The 14,308-nt window shown below is 45.7% G+C and overlaps 1 protein-coding gene across 1 annotated transcript in view; it reads left to right on the forward strand.

Annotated features, from left to right (window-relative positions):
* The first annotated feature begins 740 nt into the window (after window positions 1–740).
* The window catches only part of LOC119431124 (ninjurin-2), an 86,356-nt gene continuing 72,788 nt past the window's right edge, over window positions 741–14,308 (forward strand). The window contains exon 1 of the mRNA XM_037698602.2: window positions 741–916. Coding sequence (XP_037554530.1) covers window positions 911–916 — 6 coding nt within the window. The 5' untranslated portion in view covers window positions 741–910. The remainder of the gene's footprint in view (window positions 917–14,308) is intronic.

The following is a 14,308-nucleotide window of genomic DNA, read 5'->3' on the forward strand; positions in this document are numbered from 1 at the left end:
GATGTGCAAGACCGCGCAAGTGCCTTGCTACGATTCTTGAGATCCACCAATTTATATGGCACGATGTGATTGATCGAACGGTGATCGTTTGCGCAGCGTCGCCCAGTACACAACGGGCCCACGCGGTGATGACCAATATACAGTATATACACATACGTGTACTAAAAGGGATACAGTTAACAAGGCTTTCTGGCACTATACGTCATGCCGGTCTTTCTTGCGACAAAAGGGGAACGCATCTAATTTTAAGGCCAGGATCGTCCCCGTGGCACTCCCTTGCTTACATCATCGCGACGCCGAAAATAATACACGCTTGTGGTTCCTAGCAAGCAGCCGGACGTTAAGCAATCAAAAGGGGACTCCTAGCCTTCCTGGCACGATCGATATAGTTTCGTAAGCGCTGCACACAACTGCAAACAGTCAAGGCTCTGGATAGCGGTGAGATAGAGCATCGAAGCAGGCGCGAGAGCAACAACCCCCTTTGCTGCCAGGAAACAACAGAAAAAGATTCCAAAACTCACGCGCTCCGCACCAGCGAGCCTCAAACGCCCTTGAGCCACCCATCGCCTCTCCGCCGTTACCGCCTGACTCATTCTCTTTCACCCCTTGAGGCCCGCTCTCCGCCTTATTACTGTCCTTACATTATCGCGTTGTTTTCACTATTGCTTTTTATTTTGCCTTAACGGACTTCTCTCCCGGAGCAACGCGCTCGCCTGGCGTTCCGCTCGCGCGCCCACTACAGTTGCTCCGCGAGTTGGTCGTCTGCTTGCGCTTTTACCGCGGTCTGTTCGGTCTGGTCGTGTGCCTGCCTGCGTCAAATACACGGATACCTGAATAACCGTCGTCTGTTTTGAGCGGTGTGCGCTGTCGTCTGCTGTGAGTGATTCTCTTCGTCTGCACCACTGTGGCAATGGAGGTAAGCGCAACTTGCCTGTACTTATATATCAAAGCATGAAAACTCGATCATGATTCACTGAGGGTCGTGTGGATGATAACTTGTGCCTTTGGAAAGCTGCAACCCTTTGCCCCGTGGGTTTCGAGTGCCGGACAAAAAAAAAAAAAATAGAAAAGAAAGACGTGGCGTTGTAAATTGTAGTAAATTTCCCGCGTCGGAAATGTCACCTCGCGATCCATCCGCTTACATCGCTTCGTAATAATAAGATACAAAACTAAGCGAATTGTTCGCAACCCAATGAAATATTTATTTTTATCTCCATTGGAGAAAGACGAGGGAAGGGAAAAGTTGCTCTATCTAGGTTTGGAAAGGACCCGGCTCCTTAAAGAGATCGTTCAGCAAACAGAATGTAGGCCCCGTATTGTGTCACAACAACCGCAAAGAAAAATAAACAATGAAATATGATGCTGCACATGTACATAACAGTGTGCGTGTATGTGTATATAATCCACATTTGTAACCATCTCGTGTACAATAAACTGAAACTGAAACAAAAGCAACTGAAGCGATAAAACAAAAGATTGCAAACCGTGTAACGCACGATGACACAGCGTATGTGTAACCAACAGTCAAATATTTTGTTTTATTTTTCTACAAAAGTGTACAATTCACATACGCTAATATAGAGCAAGTCTGTGGCTTCTCTGCATGTCTGTTTCCTACCGCAAGCGACGGCGCGTCAGTTGACGCGAGTTGTGCACCATGCAAAGTTCCTGGGACTCGTTCTATTTCGATGCGCCGACCGTTGCGGTTTTGACGGCTTCCGATTTCCGCTGCTCAGCTGCGTTCGTGATGTGCTTCGACTTTCCGACTTCCGGTTCCGCATTTCTCTTCCTGTGCCACTTATTTGTCGCTTCGTGGTACGACGCAAACATGTTATTGTTGTTATCATTCCGTGTCACATACCCAATATGGGAGATTGGTAAGGAAACTGGGGGATAAAGTAAAACGATAACAACTGAAGTGAACAAATGAAAACTTCTAGCACTGGTAAGCCTCATGAACAAATTAAAAATTGTGGCATTGATGACAAGTAAGCCCCGTGAGAAAGTATAAATTGCGCCTTACATGCAATGAAAATAAACAAACAAAAACATGCAGAAACACGTAAAATCCGCAAGACTGGCTGAGGAACGAACTACCAACAATTCTGGCTTCCATGCTAATGATAAATAAAGTGAACACTTACCCCTCAGTAAACTTTCGACATAGAAGTACGCGAAGTCACAAAGTTAACGCGCACATTTTTACATACTTCCAGCTTTCGTCAAATTCTTTCGACCCCATTCGGCCAATCACGTGGTGGGCCAGTTAATTGCTATATGGCGTCCTGCTATACTGAACTGGAACTTGCGGTTTCGATTCCCGGAACGGGTGGTTGCTTTCTGATGAGAAGGAGTGCTAAACAGGATGTGTATACGTAGATTTGGCTGCACATTAGGCAAGTCAGATGGTCAAAATAAATTACGACTACTTCGATTTGCGACATCCATCGTAATCCCGATGTGCAGCTTTAATTTAGGACGCGTATGGGACACCAAGAAAAAAATGCAGTAAGACCTCGTTATAACGAAGTTGAAGGGGGTGGCAAGATTGCTTCGTTATATCCATGTTGCATGTACTCCAAAATTAATATCTACCGGGATTTCAAGGGGAATTTCACTTATTTCGTTATAACCATTATTTAGCTATATCCCGTTCGTTATAACGAGATTTGATGTAGTGCATTCTGTTCTAAAAATAAAGGCAAGGACTGAGCCTGTCAAGCTTCAAAAACTGCTCGGCCCCACAACGGCCCCCTCTTCCGCCAAATTTATGTAAATAGAATTATGAGAGATTTTACCAGTCTCAACTAATTTAGTTGAAATTCCATCAAAGCAAGAAAAAGGAGTCAAATGAAGATAATAGTTCAACTTGTTCACAATATATTTGGAAGTAATTGACATATTCTGTCTATAAAAAATAAAAACATCAACTATTAGTATTATTGTTTATTGAGAATGAATGTCAACTTTCATTGTCGCAAATTATGCCTGACTGCTTTCTCTTGACCTTCAAAGGACAGGAGAGCAGTTGCTTCATTTTTTAAACATGATTTTGAAACTCAATATAGTGATTTTCTTGGTGTAATTAATTTTTTAACCCTAAATTTGCTTTTGCTCAGTGTTTTATTGAAACCATTTTGTAAAGATTTCTTTCACGGTTTTATGAATAAGCCACGCACATATATTCCGTTATTCTACTGTTGAAACATTATTGTATGTTGCAGTTATACGTACTCATGTATTTCCTGGCTGCCCGTTGCTGCCCATTCAGGGGGCGGGAGCGTCGTGAAGCTGCTCGTGGAAGCATTTTGACGAGACAGCTGGGGGAGAGGGGTCTTGCATTTCACTGTGGGAGGAGGCAGTGGCAGGCAGGTGTTGCATATATATATATATATATATATATATATATATACATAGTTGTATAACTTCAACCAAAGCGAGATAGAGTAGCTGTCACCAGCATACCGTGACAGTCTGCTTTATTTATTTTCATATCGATGAAAAGGTATGGTGGGACAGACCCATACTTTCGGTTTTGTGAGTGCAATCTTCCAGTGTAGCTTAGCGTACCACATTTATTTTTAGTACCCCTCTAAATATCAAAGGCATCTGCGAAAACCTTCTCCTTTATGTGTCCTCAACTGTTTGTTCCTTCGAGCACTAATTTAATTATAATTAAGTTCGGTAGTTTTACGAGCCAATACCAGGATATTCTTGTGAGACACACTCAAGGAGGTTTAAAAAAATTAAAACCTCCTTGGTCACGCTGTAGTGGGGGACTCCCAAGGAGGTTTAAAAAAAAAAACCTCCGTGGGGACTCCTGATTAATTTTGACCACCTTTTAAGCTGCACCCAATGCACAGTACCCGGGCGTTTTTCTGCATCCCGCCCCCACCGAAATGCGGCCGCCTCGGCCGGGATTCGATCCCGCGATCTGTTGCTTAGCAGCGCCACTAAGCCACCACGGCGGGTATTTCGTGCACCGTGAAGGCAGTGACGCGTTCCGTCATCGTCGTATCGACGGAGTTCCCCTTGCTCGAACCACTAGCTAAGCCTTTCCTGCACCCGCCGTTGTGATTCACTGGCTATGCCGGCCGCGGCGGCCGCATTTCGAAGGGGGCAGGATTTACGACTTCGATTTACGTGAGCGTTACAGAACCAGAGGGCGGCAAAAATTAATCGTGACTCCTCTCTTCTATACGGCACCACCGTGGAGCTAAGGGGCATTAAACCCCACGATATAATTAAAAAAAATAAGTAAGCGTTCTTAGTGCTTGCTGTGTCGAACAAAAAGAAGCAACCTCGTGTTGCGCTTACATGGCTGCTCGTGATATCGTTTGAACTAAGCGCTTGCATATTGTCGCGCTATACAAGCGCTTACTTCGAACTAAGCTCGGGGGAATGTTATTTGGGAATGCTTAGCGGGAGTCCTTAGGGGTAACTCTTAGGGGAAATCCTTAGGGGGAATGTTTCGAGACGCGACTGCCGGATGTTGGAGGCAAACTTCAGGCACGTTCCAGGTATACCGGAGAAAAGTGAGCTTTGCTTCAATATGCCATCGCCTGTCGCACGCCAAAAAATGACTGAAATTGTAAATGCGTCTGAAAAAGAAGAGTGACTGGAGATCACTTTAATGTGTTGTCACAGGAGTGTCAAAGTGGAAAGAAGACTATGTGTGTCAAGTGTATGAAGCCGGTCACGTGGTATATATAGACAGTGCAACTGGCGGCAGTCTGCTCCTTACCACCATCAATTGCACTTCGCGCTTCGATAAGGCAGGACTTGTATCGAGTGAGCAATTCTGAACAAGTCTTTGCAATGTGGTGAACGCAGTTTAAATAATGGATCCGTGCCCTCAAAGAGGTGCGACGCAATGCTAAAGCATTTCTCTCGCACTTAGCACATTGTAGTTTTTGTATTTTATTTCGGAGTGTTTCTTAGTGGTTTGGACATTGTACGCAATGTCCAAACCACTTTTTGGTTTCTTTGGCACACAGATGTCTGCCGTTGATGACAGCTGATGACTGCGATTACAAGTCGTTGTGTGGGCCACGTCTTTCCTCAGTTCTCAAGAATTAGATGACTTCCAATAGTAATTTTGTAAATGGCCCCACTACTAGCCTCTGGCTATGGGGTCATACAGCGTGTGCAAACTTTTGTGTTTCAATTTGTTAATTATTTTAAAAACGTGACTTCTTAGATGACACAACAACCAGCTATTTGCCCCTGTCCACATTTTTCCTCTAAGACTGGGTGCGGATTATGAAACGTGGGACACTTGGGGGAGCTTCGCAGAGCTCTGATATCACGTATTTCGCCTCGGCTTGACGGTGGCACGTCGGACCATCTGCAGCCAAAGTTGTCAGGAAAGTAGTCTCGCGACTCAGCAACACCCATTGGCACTGCATAGGGTGATCCGACACTAGAGAGAAATCCATGCTGCTGTAGGCCTATATAAGCGAAAAACTTGGAAGAGTGACACCAAGAGCTGTATCGCGACAAAACACTACGTCCGGTCCTTATAGGCGCTGATGTCTGGGTTCTGGAAGCTTTTAAAAACTAAGTTTCTTTGCGTAGGGCACTTGCCTTCGAGTTTCGTTAAAGCGGACTTTGCCTGCGTTGTCAATTGAAAGGATTGGTACCAATAAAAAAAGAAGCGCAGTCGAGGGCGGCAGAGAACTAGTGTGATGAAATAAGGAAATTTGCGGTTATGCAGGCGTCAGGCTGATGGAAGACAGGGATAAATTGGAAATCGCTGGCAGAGGCCTTCGTCCTGCAGTGCACTGCAGCATAGAATGATGGTGACGATGGCGAAGAAGATCACGATGACGCTGATGACTATTTAAGTGTACACAGACCCACATTCGAAAGAAGCCCCGGGGCTGCACTGTTGCGACCTTTCAGGGACGCAGGTGACAGATAGAAGCGCACTGCAGTTACAAAGCGCATTTTGGCACACCTGCCATGAGCTAGTTCAGCCGGCGGGAAAACCGGCCGTCACGGCATTGCCGCGGCACGGGCCTCTCCCAGCGGAAATAATTAGGCACATCGCGCGTCGGCTTCTGGGTACTGGCGTTGGCGAATGGCCCGCGTATGGGCTGAAATTAAACAGCGCCGCACATGTCCAGAAATCGTTCCAAGGTGAACACCGGCTACGATTGCAGCCTAGCTGGAACCGCGGGAGCGGGACAATTTGCAAAATAAAAGAAAGGATCTCGATCAGCTGTCCGTCTGGCAACCAAATCGTTCTCTGCAAGCCGCCCTGTGCTTTACTTCTGCTAGAGAACGTTCGCCAAGAAGTGATCGCCGCGCGCATTTACGTGAAACGAGATCTATCGCCTCCTCGGCATTGGCGAGCTTATCCCCGACTGTGAGGGTCATTTGCTTGCTAACTATAGTGCTCTTGCCTGCACTTAAATGGCACCTTCAAACAGCATCGTACGCAACGAAAGGAATATTCTTGTTCCATGCCATATGCGCGACCGTTTGACGAGCGCATTTGAGCAGACGAGGAAAAACAAACAAGCATATGGAGAAGGCACTCGCTATCAACCAGTCACCGGTAGAGGAAATTGAATTCGTTATAAGCGGTGTTTTGTTAAAAGAGAAAATTTGCAAGAAAGTCATGAAACGCGTGCTTTAGTATGCACTTCAACAGTGCCGGAAGTTGTAGAAGAGGTTGTACAAGCCATGTGTATTTTTGTCCTGATTTCGCACATATCTTCCGTAAGAACGTACTAGAGGCTCTGGCCATGCACGCAGTACCGCAGGAGGGCCTGCCGTTTTTCGCACAGAATTACACTAACCCTCGGCTTAGATACTCGGTTGGCGGCTGTGGAATCGTAACCTATTATTGGTAGCAGTAATTCGTTGATTTCATCAGTGTGCAAAGGAATACGTGAAAGAAAATGCCTGCTGACCGCAGCGTAAATGTCTCGATTTACGGCTAACACCTGAACGCCTATATTAGCAGACAGTAGTAAAAGACATGGAGTGAGGATAGGTAGTAGATGGCAGGGAGGTTATACACACTTATATACAGAACTGCCACTGCATAAATTTAAAGTGTTCCTTGTTTGAAGCAAAGCTTGATTTGATTTGATTTCTATACGATATAATGGCATACACTAAATGTGAGGAAATGACCAAGAATGGTGCCACAATTATTTATGTATCTTTTCCAATGACCGTCTTTTTTCGGCTAACAAACGTTAAAGGTTATCGCTAAGCGCGACACGTGCCTTTCCGTATCGAAAGTTTCTCGAATGTTATCGATTGTTCTATCTGTTGCCTAGGTAACGATTGCGTGCGCCACGGGAATAGCGGTGCACATTCTAGAACTTACGCGAGCACCGGCGATTACGCTGAAAGGTAAAAAAAAAATATTAAATTATGGGGTTTTACGTGCCAAAACCACGATCTGCTTATGAGGCATGCCGTAGTGGAGGACTCCGGAAATTTGGACCACCTGATGTTCTTTAACGTGCACCTAAATCTAAGTACACGGGTGTTTTCGCATTTCCCCCTCATCGAAATGCGGCCGCCGGGGCCGATATTCGATCCTGCGACCTAGTGCTCAGCAGCCCAACACCATATATCCACTGAGCAACCACGGCGGGTGCCGGAAGGTTCATTGACCCATGTACAAATAGGTGACCCGTCTGATCAACGCCACATAGATAGCACAAGGCCTGTGCACTCGGCTTCATGACGTCATGCTATGCCCGAAATTTTCACTGCCAAGCCTGGCGTGACGAAAGCGGTGACGTCGAAATCACCACTGCTTACTCGGGAGCATCCCCATGAGATACTGGCAATCGGGCCAGCTAGCATGACGTCATAGATCGGAGTGCGCAGGCCTTGTGTTGTCTAGGTGTTGTTGTTAGGTGGTGCTGTTAGGTGGTGTTAATTTGACAACATCAGATTAGTGAACATCAGATTAACGGAGCACTTGTCATCATTAAAAGGTACGGGGGTTTCCACTCGCAGGCACATTGTAGAGAGTGTGGGTGCCTACCGATAGAAATACAGATTGTTTGTTCTGGCATAAAGATCAAACTACTAGGGAGCTTATGGAAGCCGATTGGATATCGATTGGGAAGGGGAAAGATGTATTAGCAAGCCAATCTTAACTCTTAGCAATGAAGAGTTAAGATTTTTGCAAGTAACTATTGCACGGTAGCTTGAGTTTGACAAAGATAGTCTTCTGTTGGTTTTCATTCGTTTTTTTTTTGTGTTTGTTTTGATGACGCTATGGTTCATACCTCGCGTGTTTCGACACGTCATCCGAACGGCTACTGCCGCGCGTGTACAATCGCTTTTTGTTGCCCTGTCGGCCATGGTTTATAAATGTGAAATTTCCTTGAAATAAAATTCAGTTGTGAGTCAGCGCCAGTGTCGTGTTCTTGCTTGTGTCCTTGTCTACCCAGCGCTGTTATTTTTTTTCTAAAACATGAAAGATGGCTACGGCATCCAGGTTCATGGCAGCTCTTTCACTTTGGTTCTCTGCTAACATTTGTCTTTTGTGGCGTCCAACCGAGGTGTTTCGTGGAAGCCGAAAGGGTTCTTGCTGCCGATCTCCTTATTTAGACCGGTGTCAAGGATTTAAGCCACGAAGCCGCGGAAATAGTTGCGCGGTGCATGCGTGCAAACATCGGGCCTGCCCAGTGAGCCGCATCAGATTATTTTAAGGACAAAGCGCCTTTCAAGCCAACCGGAGCTTTAAAGAAGGAAGTGTTTATGCGGAGCGAGCCTTTCCGAAAGGTGCCTGCACTTGTTCGCGGTGTTGTTCCACTGGTGCAGGTACGATACATGACGGTTTTCTACCTTCATAGGCAATTCCGCACTCCGACTCGTGCTGTAGTAAATCACATATAGCATCTCACACTATATACATCTGCCGTGCTATCAGAAGATAATTACGGATATTCTGCACTGATAGAACGAGGTCTAAAATTTAATGCTACCTGGTCATGCAGTGTGATGGGATAAAAATAAATGAGAGTTTCGTTTGTGAGTCGGTGTGCACCTTTCCTTTTATAGTTAGCTACCAACAGGTTAGCTTCCAACAGGCTTTTCAAAATTTAGCGAGGGATTTCTTTTGGGCAAGGTCAATTGTATTAGTGTAAATACACGTCTTGGAAACCAACTGAACCAGTTGTAAGGGAATGTAGCTGTGTGCACGGCGTCGGAAAGCAAACTAGCGGCGCCGTGCGCATGTCAAACGCTCCGAAGCTGGAACGAGCGCTGTTTGCAGTTGTTTTTAAATCTATTGCGAGCAAATGAACGGACAACTCACCGCATTTAACGAGAAGACAGCACCTACTGCTTCCACCGCTAAACTAAAGCATCCTATGAAAATGATATGCCATCTCGCGCCATAACATGTGCCATGATCAATTTCATACCTTCCGTGGTAGTTATCACACTTGCTACCGTGCCTGTAGACTAAAGTACATAAGCGAGAATATTCCTGCTACTTAAAGCATTGTAACACCAATGATGCATGGGGTAGAAAACTATTACCGAACAAAACCAAATGCAGCTTAAGCCTACATCACTATAATTTATTACAGCGCCTGCCTATAAACAAAGTACACTCCGCGATTTCACACGACAGCAATATATTCAAGATAAATAAAAATAAAGCAATGGTCTACCTGCCGGGAAGAAATAAGTCGTCCCGAGTGAAGAGTTTTGAACAAACCGGTGTAGTATATATCAGTCACTTTTTGCCAATAAGGAAGTTTCTTATCCAAGTCGCACTCCGATGCGCTGCTTCTGCTTCGTTCGAGAAAATATTAAGTCATGCATTGCTGCCTTTACACCGCGATAATACGCATAATGGTAGAGAACAAAAGTCTTTCGACATCCGTCTTTTTTTTTTTTTCGGGCTTGTGCGTGGCGGCATCACGACGATTTGAGAACTACGAGGCATTCAGCTAATGTCGTGATAGGAGACCCTCTTAAAGCCTGAACCTGGATCGGCTGCTTCTCGGCGCTGCCGCTAGGCGGCGAGCGTGTACTTGGAATCGTTAATAGCTGGAGGTATGCGGATATTTGAAACTTTCGAATAACTAATCGAATAATGTCCTGTTCGATTCGGTCTTCCAATGGAATAGTCATAATTCGTGAATGCGAATATTTTGTGAATATGTTTTTTGAACAGTTCAAATCGAAAACATTACGCAATCAAGCATAAAATTGCAGCAAAAATGGGCATGCCAGTGGACACAGTAGAGACACAAAATACGAGAAGCTACGTGAAGGAGCACGCTGCATCACTCAGGAAGATACTTTTCTGGCTAAATCGCCATCATTTGCGCACAGAAATGAATGGTGAGTATCCGAATGAGCTGCTTATTCTCTTTTAATGTTCGATCGTTGCTTTTAATAAACGAAGCTTTATAAGGGGCAACCTAATGACATCAACTTGTTAACTTTTGGAATACTTTAGAACACGAAGCTTGTTTTGTAAGTAATAGGGAAACGACTGTTCATTACTCGTAAACTATTAGATTCGTATTCGATACACTCTCGAAAATTACTATTCGCCCAGCCCTAGAAGCGAATGTTTGGCTATGAGAAGGTGGTTAAGACGTTCCCCGAAGCTCTATCACGTTGCCTCAACCAGTGGCCGCATTCATCTCCTCCCAAATTGCAGTCAAGGCCCAACCTGGCACAACGCCCTTTCATTGCAGTCGCCAGACATATTCAAGGAGATAGGAAAAAAAAAAAAAGAATTGGATGAGGTCAAGACAACCTCCTCTGATGCCGCTCTCTCCCCGGGAAATGACGGGAAAGGTGCACGTAGCGCGCTGAAGCCTGGGAGCAGCATGCCGTACGCTGTGACTTGGTTCGTGGTAGGTTTAAACCGCCACGAACAACTCCTGGGCGCCGGAGTTATCTCCGCTTTCTCCAATCCATACCACTCACTTTCTGCTCGCAGCATTTGATGTCTTTAGTTCTCAAACTCGATACCTGGAAACAGTGTTGCGTTTGAAATGGCGACAATCGTTACAAGCGTTAGAAGTCGCCAGCGGTGCTGCAAAGTGGACGAAGAACCAAGCGCGGCCGCGCGGAGAAACTGGAAAACACCGGGTGCTTTTCCTGTAGTTCCTTCTTTTTGTTTTTAATGCGAATAGCAGTCTTCGCTTACTTCAACCGTTTTGAGCCTGCCTGCCTGCCTGCATCTATCTATCTATCTATCTATCTATCTATCTATCTATCTATCTATCTATCTATCTATCTATCTATCTATCTATCTATCTATCTATCTATCTATCTATCTAATCTATCTATCTATCTATCTATCTATCTATCTATCTATCTATCTATCTATCTATCTATCTATCTATCTATCTATCTATCTATCTACATATGGAGACACTCAGTGGCCCAAGTTATCTAATAGTTTGTGCCACTAGGTATGGGCTCGTGGTCGTGGTCATTGTGCATCGCCGTCATTCCAGCTTTGTCATCCGACACTCGTCACGCCGTCGTCGTCATACAGTCGTCATGCATTCGCTGTCACACCGCTAGAGTGATGCCATCGTGGTCGTTCAATGGCCGTCATTACAGCTTCGTGATGTGACTCTCGTCATGCTGTCGTCGTCGTCAGACCTTGTACTCCTGACCCAGATGTCTGCAGGCTGTCTAATAGCTGGGCCCACTAGTTTTATGTTAGGGGTCGCGAGGCCTACGTGATCGCTGCATTGTCGTCATTCCAGCTGTGCCATTCGACACTCGTCATACCATCGTCACTACGGCGTCGTCGTCATGCGGTCATCTTCCCGCTGTCGTTTTATTGTAGTCACCACTTCAGTAAAGTCATCGATCCATTGTCGTCATGCCAACGTCGTCGTCACACAGAAGCTGTCATGCATCCGTTGTCATCCATCGTCATCTCCTTGGTCTTGATCGTGCCGTCGTCGTTATTGCCGCTTCTTGAACTGGTTGTCGTCATACCGTGACGTCATCGTCATTCTACAGTCATCTCGTTGTCCTCAAGTTGGCGTCACGCTGTTGTCATTAAACCTGCTCAATAATTTACTAACGGACATCTCACTGTCGTCGTGCCGTCGTTGTTATACGCCTTTGTCCTTCGATCGACGTCATTCCTTCTTCGTGATTACATTGTCACTATACGTGAGCGTATACTATATACTATACTATACGTATACTATACGTATACGTTGAAAAGAAAAGTGTACAATCATTGCATTCTACCGGTGCTAACATACGGGGCAGAAACTTGGAGGTTAACAAAGAAGCTCGAGAACAAGTTAAGGACCGCACAAAGAGCAATGGAACGAAAAATCTTAGGCTAACGTTAAGAGACAGGAAGAGAGCGGTGTGGATCAGAGAACAAACGGGGGTAGACGATATTCCTAGTTGACATTAAGCGGAAGAAATGGAGCTGGGCAGGCCATGTAATGCGTAGGATGGATAACCGGTGGTCCATTAGGGTTACAGAATGGACACCAAGAGAAGGGAAGCGCAGTCGAGGACGGCAGAAAGTCAGGTGGGATGATGAGGTTAGGAAATTTGCAGGCGCAAGTTGGAATACGCTAGCGCAAGACAGGGGTAATTGGAGATCGCAGGGAGAGGCCTTCGTCCTGCAGTGGACATAAATATAGGCTGATGATGATGATGATGATGATACGTGAGCGTCATACAGACTTCGTCATGCTTCGATGCTCATGGGCGACTTTGGCAAGCGAGCGCCATAGCAAAGCGTGACGACATCGTAGTTATGTGGCGTATGGCCCAAGTAATGAAAGTCTCGGAATTACCACTACATGTGTCAAGTGAACGTCATTTCAGGAATATGGTCCCTCGCTCGTTTGCTATTCGCGTTACCGTCGAGGGTCATCGTGAGACGAGTTCTGCCGTAATTTTTTATGGCCTGGCTTCTAGGTTGTCACGTGACGCTCCTTCCTTTGCTCACTTTCTCATTGATTGCTTTAGGGCGCATATATAATTACGAATAGAAGCCACTGAGTTCTCTAGGCACCATCCACTTGGAACAAATTCTGAAGGTATATCCTCAGCTATGAGAGGAGCACCGTTAAACCTGTGGTAAATATGCAATCTTGTTTCACTTACTTTTTTTAAAGTAAATATGTGCACTGATGCACAAAAATAACTGCAACACCATTGCAATTGGGAGCAAATTTTCGGGAACGCTTATCACTAAATTGGTGCCACCGCAAGAATTCGTTCCATATATAGATATGCCTTGCGAACTGACTGGATACAATTCGCAAATTTCAATATGTGCCGTCGTAAAAGTTCATTAGCAAAATGTTGGTGATCAGCCGATTATGCCTTTACATTTCTAGCCCTGTACAGTGTTCAACCTCTTACAGTAGCAATGTTCAGGGAGTAGAATAGTGCTGTATATGCCATAGGCTGTATTTAGAATCATGATTCGGTAACATGTAGCTTTAGGGCGAGTTGATTCACCAGCGCTTGACGCGAGCCAAAAAATATTGTCAGTTTCGGCCGCAGGCGAAGCATTGCGAGTGACTAGGAAAGTTTAGCGTTGCGATGCAGTGCACCTCACGGGGCTTGCGTGATGAGGACCAGCGGCATGGCAGGCATGTATACGGTGGACGAGATGAGACCGAAGGAAAACAGTCGCCGTTTGTCGGCTCCCATAGAAAGAATTGCGTACACTTAGCTTGACTTTTACTGCCCGTTCCACTCAGACCATTGTGTGTTCAACGGGGTGGTATGCCCGCAGTTGCCGAGCAGAACGGCTAATGTGTGAGTGCGTAACGCCAGCAGTGGAAGCCAGAACGCTGCGCTGGCCACGGCCGTGCTCCGACAGAAGCTGTACTGAGCGGAGCGAGACTGCGCGTCCACTTGGCTTCGTCGCTTTTGCAGCAAAAACGAGTCTCCGCGGAGGCATTCTAATCAACCACGCGCGGGCCGCGCATGCGCCGTCAATATAGTAGGAAGACGCGACAACGCCGACGTCCGCGGCGGTGGCGAAGATGCATATCAAGCATCCGTATACGTGTCATCATAATAAAACACTCGAGACGAACATAGGCACGCGCCCGCCCTCTCTCCTCGTAAGTTTTTCGTCTTGCGTCAAGCTCTGTCATAATGATTGCTAGAAATTCTGTGAATTCTTAAAAAAAGAAAAGAAAAAAAAAAGAAAACGCTATAATGAATGCTTCAGCACTGCGTCGATTTCCGTGTCTGCTAAAAACTGGCACTTGTGGGTGGAGAAGTACGTGCGGAATATAGATCGAACCTTGGGAACACACCAAGGCGGTTTTAGGATTTTCTTTTTAAA

The sequence above is a fragment of the Dermacentor silvarum genome, chromosome 10, assembly GCF_013339745.2.
Source record: "Dermacentor silvarum isolate Dsil-2018 chromosome 10, BIME_Dsil_1.4, whole genome shotgun sequence".
Taxonomy (NCBI): domain Eukaryota; kingdom Metazoa; phylum Arthropoda; class Arachnida; order Ixodida; family Ixodidae; genus Dermacentor; species Dermacentor silvarum.